At 45.4% G+C, this 20901-nt stretch overlaps 1 protein-coding gene across 11 annotated transcripts in view; it reads right to left on the bottom strand.

The window, feature by feature from the left end:
* AP3B2 (adaptor related protein complex 3 subunit beta 2) overlaps positions 1-20901 on the bottom strand; it is a 47766-nt gene that overhangs the window by 14746 nt on the left and 12119 nt on the right. For 4 of the 11 annotated variants that reach the window (XM_087941455.1, XM_087941454.1, XM_087941453.1 and 1 more), the window contains exons 3-21: positions 19658-19732; positions 18526-18621; positions 17033-17193; positions 15301-15367; positions 14229-14411; positions 12672-12848; positions 10843-10940; positions 9940-9994; positions 9540-9611; positions 8614-8676; positions 8328-8460; positions 7477-7586; positions 7192-7368; positions 6172-6358; positions 5945-6063; positions 5631-5687; positions 3980-4091; positions 2636-2825; positions 613-793 (exon numbers count right to left, since the gene is read on the bottom strand). In XM_087941455.1, coding sequence (XP_087797581.1) covers positions 613-793; positions 2636-2825; positions 3980-4091; positions 5631-5687; positions 5945-6063; positions 6172-6358; positions 7192-7368; positions 7477-7586; positions 8328-8460; positions 8614-8676; positions 9540-9611; positions 9940-9994; positions 10843-10940; positions 12672-12848; positions 14229-14411; positions 15301-15367; positions 17033-17193; positions 18526-18621; positions 19658-19732 — 2313 coding nt within the window. Of the gene's footprint in view, positions 1-612; positions 794-2635; positions 2826-3979; positions 4092-5621; positions 5688-5944; positions 6064-6171; positions 6359-7191; positions 7369-7476; positions 7587-8327; positions 8461-8613; positions 8677-9539; positions 9612-9939; positions 9995-10842; positions 10941-12671; positions 12849-14228; positions 14412-15300; positions 15368-17032; positions 17194-18525; positions 18622-19657; positions 19733-20901 lie in introns of all 11 variants that reach the window. The other 7 variants (XM_087941456.1, XM_087941459.1, XM_026709768.2 and 4 more) reach the window with 2 other exon arrangements.

The following is a 20901-nucleotide window of genomic DNA, read 5'->3' as shown; positions in this document are numbered from 1 at the left end:
TGATTGGCCCAAAGTCACCCATCCAGCTTTGTCTGAGGTGGGACTAGAACTCACTGTCTCCTGGTGATTGGTCCAAAGTCACCCATCCAGCTTTGTCTGAGGTGGGACTAGAACTCACCATCTCCTGGTGATTGGTCCAAAGTCACCCATCCAGCTTTGTCTAAGGTGGGACTAGAACTCACTGTCTCCTGGTGATTGGCCCAAAGTCACTCATCCAGCTTCGTCTAAGGTGGGACTAGAACTCACCGTCTCCTGGTGATTGGCCCAAAGTCACCCATCCAGCTTCGTCTAAGGTGGGACTAGAACTCACCGTCTCCTGGTGATTGGCCCAAAGTCCCACATCCAGCTTTGTCTGAGGTGGGACTAGAACTCACCGTCTCCTGGTGATTGGCCCAAAGTCACCCATCCAGCTTTCATGCCTAAGGTGTGTTAGAACTCGCTTTCTCTTGGTGTTTAGCTAAAAGTCATCCAGCCGACTCTCATGCCTAAGGCAGGACTAGAACTCACCGTCTCCTGGTTTCCAGCTTAAGGTCTTCCCCACCAGGCCAAACTGCCCTTGCATGAACCTGGTGCCCACGTTTTCCATCCACGCCCACCCTTCTCACCCCTTACCAGCTTTTTCTTCTTGGACTCCTCTGGTTCGGACTCGGACTCCGATTCGGTTGAGCTACTTTCAGACAAGCTGTCCTCTTCGGATGAGGAGGAGGTCGAGTCCTCCTTTCCTCCCTGGGGAGATAGTTTTTTCTTGCTCCTTTCCTTTCCTCCTCTTCCTCCTCCTTCCTCTTCCTCCTCACTAGCATTTAGAGGAAAGAAATAGAGAATTGAAACATGGGTTGTCTCCTTATTTCTTGTTGAGAGGGAGGACGTCTTTTCCAAGTCCACATTGCCCTGTCATTGGCTCCGAACTCCATTTAGAATAGAATAGAGTTGGTTGGGACCTTGGAGGTCTTCTAGTTGAGCCCCCTACTCAAGCAGAAGAACCTATACTATTTCAGACAAATAGCTGTCCAGTCTCTTCTTAAAAACCTCCAGTGAGGAAGCAGCCACAACTTCTGGTGGCAAGCTGTTCCACTGGTTAATTGTCCTCACTGTTAGGAAGTTTCTCCTTAATTCCAGGTTGCGTCTCTCCTTGACTAGTTTCCATCCGTTATTTCTTGTCCTGCCCTCTGGGGCTTTGGGGAATAATTTGACCCCATCTTCTGAAATACTGCTCTCATGTCACCCCTAATGTCACACCTTCTACAGAGGAATTATTGAGTCTATCATCTGCACCTCAAAAACTGTCTGGTTTGGTTCTGCAACCCAACAGGACAGACACAGACTTCAAGGGATAATTAGGACTGCAGAAAAAACAATTACTATCAACCTGCCTTCAATTGAGGACCTGTATCCTGCATGAATAAAAAAGAGGCTGTGAAAATATCTACAGACCCCTCACATCCCGGACATAAACTATTTCAACTCCTTCCCTCAAAACGACGCTATAGAGCACCGCACACCAGAACAACTAGACACAAGGACAGTTTTTTCCCGAATATCACGCTGCTAAACAAATAATTCCCACAACACTGTCCAACTATTTACTAAGTCTGCGCTACTATTATTATTAATCTTCTCATCACTCCTTATCGCCCCTCCCCTCCCACTTGTGACTGTATGACTATAAGTTTGTCGCTCGTATCTTTACGATTTATATGGACTGTTTCCTAGTATGATTTGATTGCGTATTTGTACCCTATGACTATCATTCAGTGTTGTACCTGATGATTCTTGACTCTTGACGAATGTATCTTTTCTTTTATGTACACTGAGAGTATTTGCACCAAGTCAAATTCCATGTGTGTCCAATTACACTTGGCCAATAAACCTATTCTATTCTGTTCTGTTGTGTTCTGTTCTGTTCTATTCTATTCTATTTTTATTTGTATTTTTGTTCTATTTCTATTCTTATTGTACCCTATGACTATCATTGTGTTGTACCTGATAATTCTCGATTTCTGACAAATGTATCCTTTCTTTTATGTACACCGAGAGCATTTGCACCAAGACAAATTCCTTGTGTGTCTAATCACACTTGGCCAATAAACCTATTCTGTTCTGTTCTGTTCTATTCTGTTCTATTTTCTATTCTATTCTATTCTATTCTATTCTATTCTATTCTATTCTATTCTATTCTACTCTACTCTACTCTACTCTACTCTACTCTACTCTATACCAGTCCAGTACATACTATTCCATTCCATATATTCTATTCTATTCTATTCTATTCTATTCTATTCTATTCTATTCTATTCTATTCTATTCTATTCTATTCTATTCTATTCTATTCATTCTTCTTTTCTCTAGACTAGCCAGACCCAAATCCTGCAGCCATTCTTCATATGTTTTAGTTTCCAGACCTTTGATCAACTCCAGCTAGTGTGTCTGCAGAGAGGAGGTCAAAAAAGTCAAAATGGTGGCTGCAACCATGTAATTGAAGCTTCATCCCTTTTTATGTATTGTGCAACACACTTTTTTTTAAAAAAAAGGGTGGGCTGCATTTTTGTCTTTGTGGCCCAGTTCAAGTAGCAGAGTTGACTTCCCAAACTATCCCTGTTTGTCTGCACTCAATGCCAGCCTCGCCCGGGGACTCTACCTGCCAGCGCTCTCCAGCAGACCTTTCCGGGGAGTTTCCCCCTTCTTCTTCTTTTTCTTCTTCTCTTCCTCTTCCTCTTCCTCCTCCTCCTCTTCTGATTGGTCTTCGCTCTCTTCCTCATCCTCTTCTTCACTGCCGGATCCCGATCCACTCTCACTTCCGCTTTCGGAGCCACTCATGGTCTCAGGGTCTGCAAGCAAAAGAGGAGAGGGGAGGAATCTAAGGTTAGCTATGTTCTCCGCCTTGAGGATTATTGATTAAAATAATAAAGGCAGGATTTAGGAAAAAAAACGATTTAGTAAACAGCCATAGAACTTAAGACTTCTATACGACTTCACGGTGCTTTGACAGCTCCCTCTTTTATTTTTTAATTTTAAAGTAAACTTTATTAAAGAGTAAAAAGAAAAATATATACAGTGTAAAATACCATGTTTCGTTAGAAACGAAAGCAATATATAAATATCGACATCAAACTTATTTCTTATCAGCTAAGATGGCGTGATCATTTCTTGAAAACCATTTTACTAATATTCATTTTCTATTTTTGGTATGTGCTCTTAGTTTAACCATTTCATTTTTCAAATCTTTTAATTTCCTGGTTTTTCTCCTTTTTTTCCCAAGCTCTAGTATATTTTGTGTCTACCTCATCTCTAAGTTTTTGTGTAAGTAGGTCCATTTCAGCGCAGTCAAGAACTTTCTTACAGCCTTCTCTGACTGGTGTACAAAGTCAGCCTCTTGCCCCCAACAATCTGGGTCCTCATTTTACCCACCTCGGAAGGATGGAAGGCTGAGTCAACCTTGAGCCTGGTGGGATTTGAACATCCGATAGTCAGCAGTTATGGTCGTAACTCAAGGACTACTTGTACTTCAAACAGTTGCTAAGTGAACAGTCATCATAAGCTGAGTGTCAGGATTCCAGAAGTTACCCCAATTCAATTATGAGTCTCGAGCCAAAACTTCAAAAGGATTTATTGGGAGTTAACATGTCCGGCACTGCCTGGGTATAGCCGACTCTGAGACACATAATTCATTGTCACCCTTGACCTGGTTTTCCTCCACCCCCCCGGGTGGATCATAATTCATATTCTCCAATGGGACACATCCATAGCCAAGAGTCATCAATCATCTTCTCTAGTTAGAATTTTTGCGCAGCAGAAACTTCAGTTACCTAGTTACTATCTTTGAGCACTATTTATGGAATGCGCTTTCAATTTCCAAGCTGCCGCACTGCTCCTCCCCTCCCTTTCTGTTGGCAGTTCTAAAAAGACCATAGAAATATTTTACGAGTGGACACGGAGGACGGCTTGCGCTCCACTTGAAGCCCTCCTCCTCCGCCATTCTCACCACTGTCCGCCGATTCCGTCGCTCCCGATTCTCCCTCTGAATCTGAATAGAAGGGTTTCTCCACCTTCTCCTTCCTCTTCTCACGGCTGGTGCATTTGGTCCATTCGGGGACCTGGATGGAGCCATGACGTAGGAAACATCATTGCAAAGACGGAGCTGGGCAACGTCTAAAATAAACCTACTACACAAAGGAGCAAAGAAAACGAGACTCGGACGCTGGAGGCCATGGATTGATTCCCTGCACAGAGGTTACCCTGGTGCAAAACAACCAAACGCATCAACATGCAGGAGAGGAACATTCCGTGGCATCTCTTTGGTTGCCGCTGGTAGTGCATGTACGCCATGAGGCCACGAGAGGGAAGAGGCATGCGCCCTTATCGGAGGGGGAGGGGTCTAGAAGATGTTCATGGGATGCAACCCTCAAGAGGGTCAGCTAAGGTGAGAATCTGAGTGATGAGGCAGAGAAGATTTGCGTTATTCTGCAGGTCGGCATGATCGCCATGCACTAATAGCTGCGTGGCAGGAGCTGTGAACAGCCACAGGTTCAGTGACCTTTCAGTCTTAGTGGCCTGTGAATACGGTAAGACGTGGCATGCAACGGACCAAATTTCCACCACAAGACTTGCAAGAACTCAGTGACGAACGTGATTCAATCCATCCTGCCTTGAATGGACATTGGTGAAGACCTGGAGGCCGCTTCCCCCACACCCTGTCCAATAAAATGAGATTTCATTGCACCTGAAAAACAGGCCTGTTCTGGAGGAGGAAAAACTTGGAAGTTCTCCTGGTGCTGCTGGACAGCAATTCCCACAACGGCCCCCTTGGCTGGGATGTTGGGACACTGTACTTCAAGACCCTCTGTCTGGAGCATTACAGGTTCCTCACACCCTTGCTACATTTTTACTCCCCCTAGCATCCCTTCAGAAACCCCAAATCTCTTCCCATCACCTCCTAGCCTAGTTCTTTCAACTCAGGGCTCTCCAAACTTGGCAACTTTTAAGACTTGTGGACTTCAACTCCCAGAATTCCATGCAGGCTGGAAAACTCTGGGAGTGGAAGTCCACGTGTCTTAAAGTTGCAAGTTGGAAGACCGTTGTTTTAACTGCCCGGGATAGATTTTTGACCACGATTGAAACATTTCCTTGGGTGACATAAAGTGTGTGTCACAATTTAAATCAGAGATGTCCAATCTTGGTGACTTTAAGACCTGTGGACTTCAACTCCCAGAAGTCTGACACTGAACTGAAGAAGCTTCTTGGATGAGAAGCAAAACGTCTTCAAGGAAAAAAACAAAACAAAGGAAAGCCCGGTTGCCTTTTGGAAAAGCCCCATGGGGCCAACCATGACCTGGATGATGGAGAATTTCTATCGACATCCCTCTCTGATTTGCTGTGAGAATGGAAATGTGGAACGCCTTCACTAAGAGAGGCCCTGTAGCTTTTACAACCATGCTTTCAAAATAAACCCAGAAGCTAAATCCGGACCCTTTTTTTTAGTCCATCAAAACGTACTTTCAATCTTTAGGATTGAAATCCTAACTAGCACACAGTCAAGAGATGCACAGCACAAGGGAGAGAAGCTGGAAGAGGAGGAGGAGGAAGAGGAGGAGAATGGAAAAGCATAAACTATCACTGCACACAACAAGCTCCACCTCTTTGGGTCCACCCAGTAGCCCAATGTGGCTTCCTCTAGGATCAATGGAGTTTTCCTAAAAAAATAAGCATGGGGTGTAGGAACCAACCTTTCATCAAAAACAGAACAATACATACCACTGGATTATGCAAGCATAGTAACCTGAAGAAGGTACGGTGGCCCTCATCTGCCACAACAAGAAATGACTCTTGCACAAGTCAAAGATTGGATCATTGACATGTTGACACCCAACGTTTTCAGACTATCAAGGAGTAGAACCAGCTCCAAGGGTCCCCGCATCCCATCATCAAGAAAGAGAAGAGCTAGTCCTACCTCCACGTTGCGCACAGATGGATCTGGGGCTTCGCTTGGCCAATCGGGAAGCTCCTGGTAGCCCACCGCTTTTGCATTGAGGAGATGTGAAAGGGAGCCCAGCTGGAAGTGGTCGCGATCTGGAAGGGAGAAGCAACTGGCAAAGTCCACCCCCGCCGTTTTGAAGGCCATACGCCACCACGGTTCTTCAATGGTTCCTGTGCTTTTGGTCTGTTGCCATGCCTTACCTTTGAATGAGGACTCCAAAATGGGAGCAGGCTTTTGTGCCAGGAAAAGCTTCTTGGCGTACTTGCTGAGGGCGCCGCTCTTCTCCGTGGGCACGATGAGCTGGCGTATGAAACGGGCACGATCCCGAATGTCATAGTTCTGGTCATACTTGGCCAAATTCAGCACATACTGGGTCAGCAGCTTGCTCTGTAGGTGCCACAAGGTGGAAGTGATGGGTTAGTCTCGAATTACTAGCTGGGCCCTTTGCGGACAATTCCTGGCAACGTCTTACACCGAAGGCCAGAAATACTGGAGATTTCAATTACATGCATACATATAATCAATAAAATTAAAATTAATAAAATCAAAATGTATTCAATACATAACATTAAAATGATTCAATATAATCAAGTTAGATCTTCCAGCTGTAAAACATGTTAATCTCTTCCATGGAGATAAAACATCGCTCTGAATATTGCAAGGAATATTATTTTATATAATTGGACTCTGGATTTTCTTGGCTTCTTCCAGCTTTTAATAGCCAGAATTTCCATCTGGAATTCTTTTGGCTTTATTTTTAAAAATACGTGCCTTGCAAGGATCTCTGGCTTTGTTAAAATACAACTGTTTCTGTATGTTTTTTCTTCTTCTTTCCATCTACTAAAACATGTAAGTGTTTAAGGTTAGAATTGGATCTAAGTCATAGCTGGACTTTCAAATTGAGTGAATCAACTCTTTACTTATTAGAGTTAACATAGCTGGCCTCTCCAACAGTTTCTGGACTTCTTTTTCCCAAAACTTCCTGATATTTGAACCTTTGATGGCAAACTTATTATGTATTAATAGTTCCCTTTTTGAAATATTTAACTATCATCCTAAGACATGGAATAGTTCCAGTATAAAACATGTCTACCTACGTTCTGTTTTACCCAAAGTAAAGGAGACATTTGATATGTATCTCCTTGACTTCTCTATGGCAGAACTTCTAGGTACCAGCCAAGAGACCTACACTACCTGGTTATCTCTAGAAATGACCTTACCTGCTTAGAGTTGGTCAGATAAAGTTTAGCTGCCAAGTTGATAACCTGCAGCTTCACAATGTCTTCCTCACTGGTGAAGGACTTGGCCATCTTGCGCAGAACATCTGGGGCAATCTTGGGCACATGTTCACAGTATTCACCAATCAGCCATAAGATGCTGGCCCGGGCCATGGGAACCTATACACAAAAGAAAGTGATATCTGGCCCTTCGTCATCTTTTCATGGTCCGTCACATGCCACCCAAGTAGAGGCTGGAGAGTCCTCTTCCTCAGCTCTTCTTCAAACCTGGATGTTATCTGTCAGCTTCGCCATGTGCTTGATGATCTCACTGTGTTGAGATGGCTGCATCTGTAGAAGCTTCTTAATGACCACCACCGACTCGGCCACGACCAGTTCTAAGTAAGACGACAGAGAAGATCCAAAGGCAGACATAAACCAGAACAGTTCAACTCTTAATGAGATAAAGATCTTAGGAGATCTGAGAAAGTCATCAACAGGCAAGTTGAAAGTCATCAACAGGCAAGTTGAAAGTCATCAAGAGTTCCTCTCATGGACATGACGATGGGTCACATACCTGGCCTCCCTTTCTTAACCTACGAAACCCAGAAACAGCACAGGATTCTAGTTTCTGGTTTAAGTGGGGATCATCTACATGGATCCAGTGCACAGTCTGAGAGCCAAAACTAGACTTCACCACCTCCAGAGCACCTTTGAAAATGGGCCACTAGCTTCCCATTTCCATGTGAGGGAAAATGGGCCATTTTTAATGGAATTGGCGGGAAGGATGGTGGGAAGGGAGGAGGTATTACAAGGCGTAGTGCACAGCAGTGATGTCCGATGTCTATTAATTGCTGTTGTAGTCTAATTGCACTTGAATTCTTCTCTATATTGATATATCTGTCATCCAGAGTTTCATTGGCGTGAGCTGGGAGGAAGATTTCAATTTAATCAATCAATCTATCAAAAATATTGCCTGCGTCACAGTTCTATCCATTTTTTGACCCTCATCTTTGGAGTATAATCGAACACACACACACACACACACACACACACACACACACACACCCCTAAGTATGTTCCATGATTCGTCCACACTATTGCAAGTCATTAGCTCATTTCTAAAAGCAAGATCTCACCATCTCGGTTGGAGAGCAACTGAACGAGTCCGTTAAGACACGTGTCTCTCACTCGGCCAATGTTAGTGGCGCAACGGCCAATGGCCTGGATTGTGGCTGCCACAAAGTCTTTATCCATGCTCCGGATGTAAGTCTGCAGAAAGAGAAGGAAGAAATGGGGGTTTTTAAAACAAAAATTTATCAAAACCAAAAGAAATAAGTGCTTCGGATAGAAAAGTTCATTATTATATATATTATATGCCCTGAGGTAGAAAATTACCCTGGGCTACAATTTTCTATATATTACCTGAAATTCCCGCAAAATTGTAGAAATGTTGGTTTCGTTAGCCAGGTTGGTCAAAACTTCCAGCTGGCAGGATGTGGGGAGGGAAAAAAGCAGAACAGGTGAGGTTTGAATGTCTTTTAACATCAGTGCTTCTTTGAGCGTGCAGAAATGCAAGCCAATAATTAGAACTGAGCCAAGTAAAGATTGGCAATTTACAGTATTAGGGCACAGCAAAATTCAAAGTAATAGAAGAAATTGGAAGAGAATTTGCTAGCTGTTCTCTAAAGAGAAGAACAAAACAGCCAACTATGTGTTGGGGTAACTATATGTTTTCCTTTTGATTGGCCCACAGTCAACCAGAAAACTATACGTTTTCCTTTTTCGTTCATTTTTGCTCTAAATCAAGGGCCTTCAAACTTGGCAAGTTTAAGACTTTTGGACTTCAACTCCCAGAATTCCTGAGCTAACATGACTGGAGGAGGAATTGTGGGAGTTGAAGTCCACAAGCCTTAAAAGCTGTCAAGTTTGAAGACCCCTGCCCTAAATAATAAACTTGGAAGTAAATCTCACTGTTAGGTTTGCAGCTGGTATATGATTATGCACCTCTTATTGAACCTTGGCTTAAGTACATATAGTCTGTTTTTGAGAAGACACAAAAAGACCTTAGGCCAAGGTTCAATAAGCAACGTGGCCTGTTTCAGATGTAACATTCAGCAAATGAACTAATGAACATAGCTGTGGTCCAAGTTTAGGATTAGTGTAAACAAGTCACATTAGTTCTTTGTATCGTATATAATTTTCATAATTATTAACTTCATTAACATACAATATTGTCAATCTTCCACTTTTTTCATCTCTACTTTAGTTGGTAGTATTTTATATTGTAAAGAAAAAAATGCATTATTTGGAAGCAGATAAATTTTGGGATATCTGAGCATCTGATATACCTTGAGGATCTTAATCTGGGTGGGATCAGTTGATCGGATGTAGAAGCTTTTGAGGTAGGGCTCAAACATTCCCTGGAGAGAGGAGGAGGAGGAGGAGGAGGAGGAGGAGGAGGAGGAGGAGGAGGAGGAGGAGGAGGAGGAGGAGGAGGTGGAGAAGAGAGGGGGAGGAGGAGAGAGAAACAGATTCAGTTATTAAAAAATTCCCCAAGATTCTCTGGGTTTCTAGAAGTCAAAAAAGATTCTCCTCAGGATTTATAGTCGCTCCCTCTCTGACAAATGGAATAAGCTCTGGCTGATATTGATTAAGTGGAATGTGGCAAACCTCCATAAAATCTGGAGCCACGTTTTGTAGTAGGGCCATGTGAATAATTCCCACCTGGAAAAGAAAAGAGGTGCTTACCCTACGCTTGATGGACATGGTGGCCACGTTCTGAAGCACTACATATTGTACCTCACTGCAAGACAGACAGACAGACGTTAATCAGGTTGGATCTTCCCGAGATCCTCTATCATCAAAAATAGCGTTAGCCTTAGATTGTACAAGAACTGTAGTGAATATCTGCTTTTCTCAAACTATTCCTCTCCAGAAGCAGGAGTGAGATTCTCCTGGTTAGGACTGGTTCGGGTGAACATCTAGCGCCGACGATCAGCTGTTGAGTGAACCAGTTCTCTCCGACAATCAAATCATCCCACCCCATCCCTGCGCTGTACTGACCTATGTCCTCTCAGCTGATTCGCGCGGCAGAGCGAATTGCCGTGCCTCAGCTGCGTTACTCCCCCAAAATAACATAGAAGATAAGCATTGTTGAAAGCTGGGCATGAGCACAAAGCGCGCGACCACTGAACTGGTTGTTAAACCGACAGCATCCCATCACTGTCCAAAAGTGATGGAATCACAACTCCCATTTCTAACCAGCAGATAGGAGTTGGAATACCTGCGTACTGTAGTACTAGCTTGGGAAAAACTTATTAAACTGATGGCTATAACGGATAGAAACTGAGCGTCTACAAATAGTACGCTTTGGGGGAAGTGGAGATGGAAAAAAGGGAAAAAGTGGATGGAATGGTACCTTGTGGAAGGTGGGGAATGCCTGGGACATTGAAAAGAGTCACCTTATACCATATTTTGTCCCTTTCTAAGGGACACCAAGTTCCAAACATTGAGACAAAACAAGATGCAATCAAGAGTTGTTGGAAACTGGCAGAAATGTCCTGATTTGGTCACTTCGTTAAAAGAACACATCAGAAAAAGGGAAAATGAGGTTCTGGGGTTGTAGAAAGTGGGAAGGAAGCATCCGCTGACCTGTGGCTTCTCAGGAGACGCACCAGGGCCTTAGCGATGACTCCAACTTCAGCCTTGGGGGCAAGATGGAAGTAGAGTTGAGCAACTGACATCACCACCTGAAAAACAGAGAAGGCCATTGTGTCACAATCTGGTAGAACCACCAAGATGTTCATCCACTTGTTGTAGTCACCAAAATGAAAATAAGGCCATCAAGAAGAATCAGCGGAGTGTAGAACGTCCAAAATCCCCAAATGCAAAGAATCCGGATCGCGGACGAGTAAGAAAAAAGAAAACACTCTTTGGTGGAGAGGAAAACCCAGGAATCATCTGTTCTTCTTGCCCCAAAATTTTACATAATGCCTGAAATTTGTGTCATAGTTATCAATTCTTGGGATAGATAAGAGAATTGACACCAGATAACTATCCTTTTCTCACAGAATAAAGTCAAGTTTCAGTTAAAGATGTTCAAGACTGAGAGAAAAGTAAGAGCCATGGTGGTTAGAATGCAGTATAGCAGGTTAACTCACTGCTCTCGCTCCAGAAGTTCAATCCTGACCAGCTCAAAGTTGACTCAACCTTCCATCCTTCTGAGGTCGATAAAATGAGGACCCAAATTGTTGGGGGCAAAATACTGACTTTGCAAACTGCTTAAAGAGGGCTGTAAAGTCCTGTGAAGCAGTATATAAGTCTTGAGTGCTATTGCTATCTTTCTTCCCTTCCTTCCTTCCTTCCCAGTGGTTAGAATGCAGTATTGCAGGCTAACTCTGCCCACAGTCAGGAGTTCGAGCCTCGCCGGCTCAAGGTTGACCCTTCCTTCCTTCCTTCCTTCCTTCCTTCCCTCCCTCCCAGTGGTTAGAATGCAGTATTGCAGGCTAACTCTGCCCACAGTCAGGAGTTCGAGCCTCGCCGGCTCAAGGTTGACCTTCCTTCCTTCCTTCCTTCCTTCCCTTCCTTCCTTTCCCTCCCTCCCTGCCAGTGGTTAGAATGCAGTATTGCAGGCTAACTCCTGCCCACAGTCAGGAGTTTGAGCCCTTGCCGGCTCAAGGTTGACCCTTCCTTCCTTCCTTCCTTCCTTCCTTCCTTCCTTCCTTCCTTCCTTCCTTCCTTCCTTCCTTCCTTCCCTTCCTTCCCTTCCTTCCTTCCTTCCTTCCTCCCTTCCTCCCAGTGGTTAGAATGCCTGTAGGCCCTTGCCCTTCAGGAGTTCGAGCCTCGCTGGCTCAAGGTTGACCCTGCTTCCTTCCTCCCTCCCTTCCTTCCTTCCTTCTTCCTCCCTCCCTCCCAGTGGTTAGAATGCAGTATTGCAGGCTAACTCTACCCGCAGTCAGGAGTTCCAGCCTCACCGGCTCAAGGTTGACTCTTCCTTCCTCCTCCCTCCCTCCCTCCCTCCCTGTGGTTAGAATGCAGTATTGCAGGCTAACTCTGCCCACAGTCAGGAGTTCGACCCTCACCAGCTCAAGGTTGACTCAGCCTTCCATCCTTCCGAGGCCGTCAAAATGAGGACCCGGATTGTTGTGGACACAGATGCTGACCCTGTAAACCTCTTAGCAAGTGTTTGTTGTAATAGCACTATGAAGCAGTATATAAGTCTAAATGCTATCACTATGTTCACTTGGGTCCAGCTAGCTCCACCCCTTTCCTGTTGGCCCTGCCCCCTTTTCTGAGAGTAACCACAAAATGGCATGACTGTCAAGTTCAACTGGCATGACTACGGAGAATGCTCTTGCGCAGGGTCTATTTCCCTTTCTTCTTTTCTTCACCCATTTTGGTGACCCCCCCCCCAAGGCAGGGCAGGGGACTTCTTAATTTTCAAGGCAAGCTTCCCCCCCACCCCCAAGAAAAGGGCTTACTGCGGCATTGCGGCTTTGCAACAGGGGTTTGGTGTTGCGCAGTAGTAAGCGGTGGTCAGGATCCATCACGTAAGGCTTGCGCTTTGCCAAGGGTGTGGACTTCGCCTTGTCGTCTTTGGCGTCTTCTTCTTCAGATCCGTAGAAGGTTTTCTCAGCGTTCTCCTCCAGGAGGGATTCCTGTCCATCAGAAAACAACGGAAGGTATTTGAGGTTGAGTACGTGGACCTTTCCCCCCCGCCACCCCGCAATCTGCAAGCCACTTCTAAACTGTTCTACGTCGCTCCTTAGTTGGGCTCATTAAGCCATAAACTCGATCGTCCGATTTAGTTCCCATCTCTACGTGAAACAAAATGGCTTACTTTGCACAAGACGCCACGCTCCAAAAACAAATAAATCACATGTCGGTTCAGTAGGGATGGCCTGACTCACCCGAGTATATACAAAGACAATTGTGCTTCTTGCAATCACAAGCTATTCAGCTCTGTTCTAGTCAAGTCAAACACGTGGTGTGAACTGGGACATCCTGTTCTAACAACATTACAAGATCCGGGGGGTGGGGGGGCCAGGTTTGCGCAAAAGCAGGTACGGTGCCCTTGAAATGTGGATGTTTCAAGTTCTCACAGCTAATAACTCTGACCCCTAGTCACCCTGACAGTATAATGGCTGGATGTTTTAATTGAGAAAGATTCAAGGAATGTAAATAACTGGTTGTTGATTTCTCCATAACCTTTTCTCCAGTGCGCTATAAGTCTCTGAAAAAGAGATTCAGAACATTTCCATTCTAATGTCCTCTGAGATATAAATTGATTCTAAGATGAAAATAGGTCCCCTTGTTGGGGTTCTTGTACTGCCCCTGCCTGTCAGGTGCCAAGAACCAAGAAAGACCTGTGGAATGACTCCTGAGCAATTTCCTTTATCGTTCTCCTCACCCACGGATAGAAATCTTGCCAAACCAAAGCAATTATTATATACTCTGATGATGGCTTCTTAACTCCTTTTTTCCCCCTCCCAACCAGAGTTGCCATCTCTTACTCCACTGGAATGCGGCTCCTCCTTCCAGGGAATCCAGACCGCATTCCACCACGCTACCCTTTCCCATCTCAATTGCATCATGTCAGAAGCGCTGAGGTGCTTCCTGGTTGAAAAGGATTAGCTGGTGACATCATCGTTGCCTGTGGGATGCCCAGTTTGGGGGTGGGGGGGGGAGGTCCTTTCTTGTCCCCAGCAGGAGCTGGAGCAAAGGATGGGGAACTCACCCCGCCCCATGGATGCCCTTGGGTCTCGAACACGGGCTTGCTAACCTCCAACCCTTCTCAATGAATCTTGTTAAACAGAAACCCCTGAGAATCGTGCTTGGATAAAGCACCACATTCTATTCTGGAGGCCATCATGGCCGAAAACAGAGCCTCGATGAGGGACGTCGAGCTGGCCACGCCCATCTCAGGCACCGCCACCCCCAGCCCGCTAAGGTCAAACACAACCCTGATGTGGCCCTCAATGAAATCGAGTTTGATACCCCTGTGATAGGTCATAGAGGTCACCTGCTCCTGGACTCACGTTCAGGTTGGGGCTGAGGAACTGGGTGCGAGCGTAGCGGGTGAGCATGTTAATAATGACCACCTGGCCCCACTCCTCCACATCAATCAGCAGGTTGCACAACTTGCGGTAGTTCTTATGAATGAGGTCGATGCGCTCAGGGCAGACTTCCTCGAACGCCATCACCACGCTGCCAGCCACCAACTGGACGAGAAGACAGAGAAGAGAATTCACACATTAGGAGACTGTGTGGATTCAGAGCGGAGAAGCAAGCGTCTTTTTATAGATTTCTTCGACAATTGTCAGAAGGCTCTTTCTTGGCTTTCTTCTCTATTAAAGAAGACAAAGTGATTGTCAGTCCCTCCTTTTTAAAAAAAAAAAATTTCTTTTTTTTCGTTTTCCCTGTCGGTTCATCCTCCTTTAAACTCTTGTAGCACCCTGAGCACAAAAATAAAGCAGGAGATTTTATGGATTATTATCCGGCGCCTGATAATCCAAGCAGTATCACTTGGCCAACCTATTAATCTACAACAGTCATGCTCAACAGGGGTGGGATTCGATTTACTACCGGTCCTGTGGGCATGGCATGGCGGGCATGGCTTGGTGGGCATGGCTTGGCTGGCTGGGGAAGGATACTGTAAAACCTCCATTCCCTCCCCACCTCACTAACCTGCTTTCCAGCTCCATTCTCCTCTGCAGGGCAACAAAAGAAGACCCAGCCAATCAGCCGGGACTCGGGAGGCGGAGAATGGAAGGGGGCAGGGCCAGTCAGAGGCAGTATTTGCCACTTCTCCAAACTACTCAAAATTTCCGCTACCGGTTCTCGAGAACCGGTCAGAACCGGCTGAGTACCCACCTCTGATGCTCAACCCTATCAATGTTAAACTGTATGGACTTCAACTCCCAGAATACCCTACTCAGCATGCTGTGGAATTCTGGGAGTTGAAGTCCACACATCTTTAGAGTCAATCAGGGTTGAGAAATGCCATCTTGAGACTTCATTCCGAAAGCGTTTTGCAAATTCTTTTTTTTTTTTTCTCTTTCTCAATTTTCTTCCCTTATCTTCAACGCCTCCAGAGATAGTCTTACTCACCGTGGTCTTATCGGCCAGCAGCTTCTCAATGACCTCAATTAACTGGTCTTTCTGGTCTGAATCAAGGCTGCAAGGAACAGACAAAGCCAATGGGTGCATAAACCTTTTCTAAAGGCTGAGTCAACACACTGAGTGTCCTACCATAACGTGAATTATTTCATGTAGGGCTGAGCTTGGGCCCTGAGATGAAGACCAAGAGTTGTATTCAAACGTGATCCACTGTTTGGAATTCACATGCCAGTTTTATCCCTTCATTCACAGAGAAACATATCTGTGCTGTGTGTGTGTATGTGTGTGTGTTTAAGGCACAAAAGCCCACTGTAAAATCCAGGACCATATGACACCCTCAAAAGCTTTGACAATCACTCCAGGGCTTCTCCCAATTTTTTAGCACAAAAGGAGACAATCATTAAACACATTAGAGAAATCATGTTAACTCTCTTTATTGAAAATGAATTTATTTATTCTATCCATATTTATTTAGCTTTTACCCTGCCTTCTGGTGTATTTGCCTTTGCTGTGGGAAGGCACCTCCTTCTCTGCTTTTGAAAGAACAAACATGGCCCTGAGCCAGAAGTTTTGCACACCCCTGTGCAAACAGGCGAGCAAAAAGATGTGAGCCAAGCACACTGGGATACAGTATTTAACACCTGTGTGTTAGCCTCTTGGTCAATTGCTTTAACACTTAGATATCTAACTGATTAGATTTAGATCTTTTTAAATCCTGCATTTATTTCGTTTATAAATAACTCAAGGCAGGAAATATATCTAATACTCTTTATTTTCCCCACACAACAACAACGCTGTGAGGTGGATTGGACTGAGAGAGAGAGAGAGAAAGAGAAAGACAAAGACTGGCCCAAAGTTACCCGGCCAGCTTTCATACCTAAGACAGGACTAGAACTCACCATCGCCTGGTGATTGGCCCAACTCACCCAGTCAGCTTTCAGGCCTAAGGCAAGACTAGAATTCACAGTCTCCTGGTGATTGGCCCACAGTTAACCAATTGGCTTTCAGGCTTAAGGCAGGACTAGAACCCACCATCTCCTGGTGATTGGCCCAAAATCAACCTGCTGGATTTCATCCCTAAGGTGGGACTAGAATTCACAGTCTCCTGGTGATTGGCCTACAGTCAACCAATTGGCTTTCAGGCTTAAGGCAGGACTATAACCCACTGTCTCCTGGTGATTGGCCTAAAATCAACCTACTGGATTTTATGCCTAGAGTGGGACTAGAATTCACAGTCTCCTGGTGAGTGGCCCACAGTCAACCAATTGGCTTTCAGGCCTAAGGTGGGACTAGACCCCACCATCTTCTGGTGATTGGCCCAAAATCAACCTGCTGGATTTTATGCCTAAGGCAGGACTAGAATTCACAGTCTCCTGGTGATTGGCCCACAGTCAACCAATTGGCTTTCAGGCCTAAGGTGGGACTAGACCCCACCATCTTCTGGTGATTGGCCCAAAATCAACCTGCTGGATTTTATGCCTAAGGCGGGACTAGAATTCACAGTCTCCTGTTGATTGGCCCACAGTCAACCAACTGGCTTTCAGGCCTAAGGCGGGACTAGAACTCACCATCTCCCGGTTTCTAGTCTGATGCCTTCACCTCTAGACCAAGAAACCTCAAAAGGCCTTTGGTTTTTGCACCCCTGCCTGGTGCCCAAATCTCTCATTAGGAACCAGCTGCAATTAGCACAACCAAGACGTGGTTCTGAAGAGATCCCCTTTACCTGTACAGCTTAGGAATGGCGTGAGCGGCAGTTTTGCGCACATATGGAGACATGTCTGATGCTGCCTCCTTGATGGCCAACATCATGATGGGGACGATGATGGGGACACGGATGCTGGAAAGGACCCGGAGGGCGCTGGCTCGAATCAGCTGATTGGGATCCTGGAGCCAAGAAGAAATTGAGACGAGACTGGAAGATTTCAAGCTAACCCCTGCTGTAAGACCACCCCTGCATCCAGTTTTGGTCACCACATTATAAAAAAGATGTTGAGACTCTAGAAAGAATGCAGAGAAGAGCAACCAGGATGATTAGGGGACTGGAGGCTAAAACACACAATAAACGGTTGCAGGAACTGGGCCTGGCTAGTCTAGGGAAGAGAAGGACCAGGGGAGACAGGATAACAGTCTTCCAATATTTGAAGGGAGAGAGAGAGAAAGGAAAGAAAATGAGGAAGGAAGGAAGGAAGGAAGGAAGGAAGGAAGGAAGGAAGGAAGGAAGGAAGGAAGGAAGGAAGGAAGGAGAGAAAGAAAAAACAAAATGGGATAGAAAGAGGGAGAGAGAAAGAAAACAAAAAGATAGAAAGAGAGGAGAGAAAGAAGGAAGGAAGGAGAGAAAGGAAGGAAGAGGGAGAGAAAGGGGGAGAGAGCAGGAAAGAGTGACTAAAAGCTAAAACATGATGAACAGCTGCAGGAACTGGGCATGGCTAGTCTAGGAACTAGGGAAGACATGATAGAAGTCTTCCAATATTTGAGGGGTTGCCCCAGAGAGGAGAAAGGGGTCAAGCTATTTTCCAAGGCACCTGAAGGTCAGACAAGGAATAATGGATGGAAGCTGATCAAGGAGAGATTCAACCTGGAAATAAGGAGAAACTTTCTCACAGTGAGAACAATCAACCAAGGAACAGAAGTTGCCCTCAGAAGTTGTGGGAGCTTCATCCCTGGAGGCTTTCAAGAAGAGACTGGGCTGCCATTTGTCAGAAATAGTGTAGGGTCTCCTGCTTGGGTGGGGGGATTGGAGTAGATGACCTACAAGGTCCCTTCCAACTCTGATTATCTGTCCTAAGGACACAGATAAAACCTGTTGAAGTCAGAGGAAATCACCTCCAGTGCTCAAGGCATTTGGGCATTCCATTCAACCCCTGTCCCCATGACAAGTAGTCCTCGAATTACGACCAGTTGGTCAGTGACAGTTCGAAATTACAACAGGTACCCCAAGAGCTACTTATATATAACCTGGTTTTCCAACATTGGGTGCTTCCCCCGTGGTCATGTGACCACATACGGAGTACTCAGCAACCGGCTTGCATTTACAGTGTCATGTGACCACTATTTATGATGGTTTTGCTGGTCCGTAGTGAACAATGGGCTTGCTTAACGACAGGCTGCGTTTGCCACAAAAGAAAGGTGACTGTAGTTGCAATTGCAGCCATAATACAAATACCTTCTATATCAGCACATGCCCTACAAGAGCGATTGAGTATCTCAATGACCAACCTTGAGTCCTCGCTGGAAAGTCGAGATTGACAATAAGGCCAAATCTTGCTGTTCTTCTGCATACCGGACAAGGTAGACGTAAACCAGCTTCTTCACCTGGCAGGGAAACGGCGTAAGGATCAGGCAGGAACTTGAGAACTTGGCTTATGTTCTTCCTGAACTATCAACCCTTCCCCTTGGATGGACACGACTTAGCAACTGAACAACAACAACCAACACCCACAGGGTTAAGCAGCGGTTTGGACCAAGACAATTGCTTCCTGGTTCAAACTTGGAAGTCCACAGCAACATTAGCATATATGCAGAGGTGAGATTCTACCGGTTCAGACTGGTTCCATAGAACCGGTTGTAATGATTCTGCGCAGCTCAGAGAACTGGCAAATCGTGCCCCTGGCTGGACCTTCCCTTCTCCATCCTCCTCTCCCCTCCTCACCCAGTCAGTCCTTATCATGCTTGCGCGACATCATTGACTGCGTTTTTCCCTGCCTGATCCCTCCTTAAAGTATTTCTTTTTTTTTTTCCTCCCAACGATCAGCTGTTCCGGTGATCAGCTGTGCTGTGCCGGGATCCCCCTTGCTGTCTTACCGCTTTGCCCAGGAAGCTTCCCTGAGGCCCAGGAGGTCCAAAAAATAGTAGGGGGGTCCGCTGCAACAAAAAAAGCCACCCACACCCAGTCACATGGCCATGCCCACCTAGCCACACTCACCTAGCCACACCCACATTGCCAGTTGTTAAAAAATTTGAATCCCACCCCTGCGTATATGTCACATAGGACCTTTATTCAGAAAACAATGTGAGTTTACCAAAACTCCCCTTATTGCATAACGTTTACTTAGGAGAGGCAACCTGGTGCCCTCAGAGTCTTTTTAGATGGCAGCTCTTCCCGTTTGCTGCCATGTGCTTGGATAGATAAGAATTACCGTCTGAAGTGCTGGAACCCATGAAAAAATTTGAAGAATCTTCAGCAGAGAAACACCCTTAGCTGGCTCCCCTCCGTTAAGTATCCAAGTCCACAGTTTGCTAACCACACCACTGGAGTCACAGAATATAATCTGTTCCAAACATCTGAATTTTTTCAGTTTAGTTTAGTCCAATGTGTAGACACAGGGAATGCATGCACAAGTTGACTTACCTCTATGTTCTTGCAAGCCACGTTTTTGACCACGGCTGGGAAGAGGTCTGATGCGTTCTTGCCTCGAGCTATCATCTGGGGGCAGGACAAACAGCCATGGGATTAGTTAGTGGAGAATGTAGGGCAGGGAACTTCCATCATCAAATGTCGTGGCCCCTTTGGAACCTTCTTGAGATGGCCTCCTACTCCTCTCTCAATACTTTAAATCTACGTTTCTCAATTTAGCAATTTTAAGATGAGTGGACTTCAACTTCCAGAATTTCCCCAGCCAACCCTGGGTTCTGGGAGATGAAATCCACTCACCTTAAAAGCTGTTAAGGTTGAGAAATACTGCTTTATATAGAAGGTATGAGATGACACACTCTCGTGGTCATTTTTGGCTTCAAGATCCTGCTCATCAAACCTCGAGGGATTGTATTTTTTTTGACAAGGAAACAATCCCAAAAGGTTATCATTAAATGGAGAGGAGAAAAGAGAAAGGATAACCTTCGCACAAGTCCCTCAACCAAGAAAGGAGAGGATGCTAGATCTTTGACTCCTTAAACAGAAGGAGAGAACTTAACACCAAAGAAAACTAAAGAACTTATAATTGACTTCAGGAGGAAGAGAGATGTACATTTACCATTATACATAGATGGTGAGGAGGTGGAATGGGTTGGTAATTTTAAATTTCTGGGCACTTCTATCTCAGAGGACCTCTCATGGACTATGAAGGCTAACATGCTTGTGAAGAAGGCACAGAAGAAGAGGCTGCACTTCCTGAGAATGCTCAGGAAGATAAATCTATCTCGGCATCTACTTCGGTCCTTCTACCGCAGCACCATTGAGAGTGTCCTGACATACGGCATCCTTGCATGGTACGGGAGCAGCTCTGCAGCGGACAAAAAAGCTCTACAGAGAATCATTCAAACTGCCCAGAATATCATCAGGCTCCAGCTCCCAGCCCTGGATGACACCTTCGCATCTCGCTGTTTGAGGAAGTTGCACCACATTCTCAGAGACTCTTCCCATCCTGCTCACAATCTTTGTGAACTGTTGCCTTCTGGCAGAAGATGCAGAAAAATGAAAACTCGGACCACACGTTTTCCTAACAGTTTTTATCCCAGAGCTATAATTGCCCTTGACAATGAACCTAAGGGCCACCATCAGTGAGCTGTTGGACAGCATTACTTAGTCTGTTGTGTGGATGCTGGTGTGTTTTTAGGAGGTGGGGAATTTTGGTGTGTGTGTGTGTGTGTTTGGGG

Source organism: Pseudonaja textilis, chromosome 13, assembly GCF_049901715.1.
Source record: "Pseudonaja textilis isolate UNSWEBS1 chromosome 13, rPseTex1.2, whole genome shotgun sequence".
Lineage (NCBI taxonomy): Eukaryota > Metazoa > Chordata > Lepidosauria > Squamata > Elapidae > Pseudonaja > Pseudonaja textilis.
Note: the sequence above shows the minus strand (reverse complement) of the source record. Positions and strands in the feature narration are given on the sequence as shown.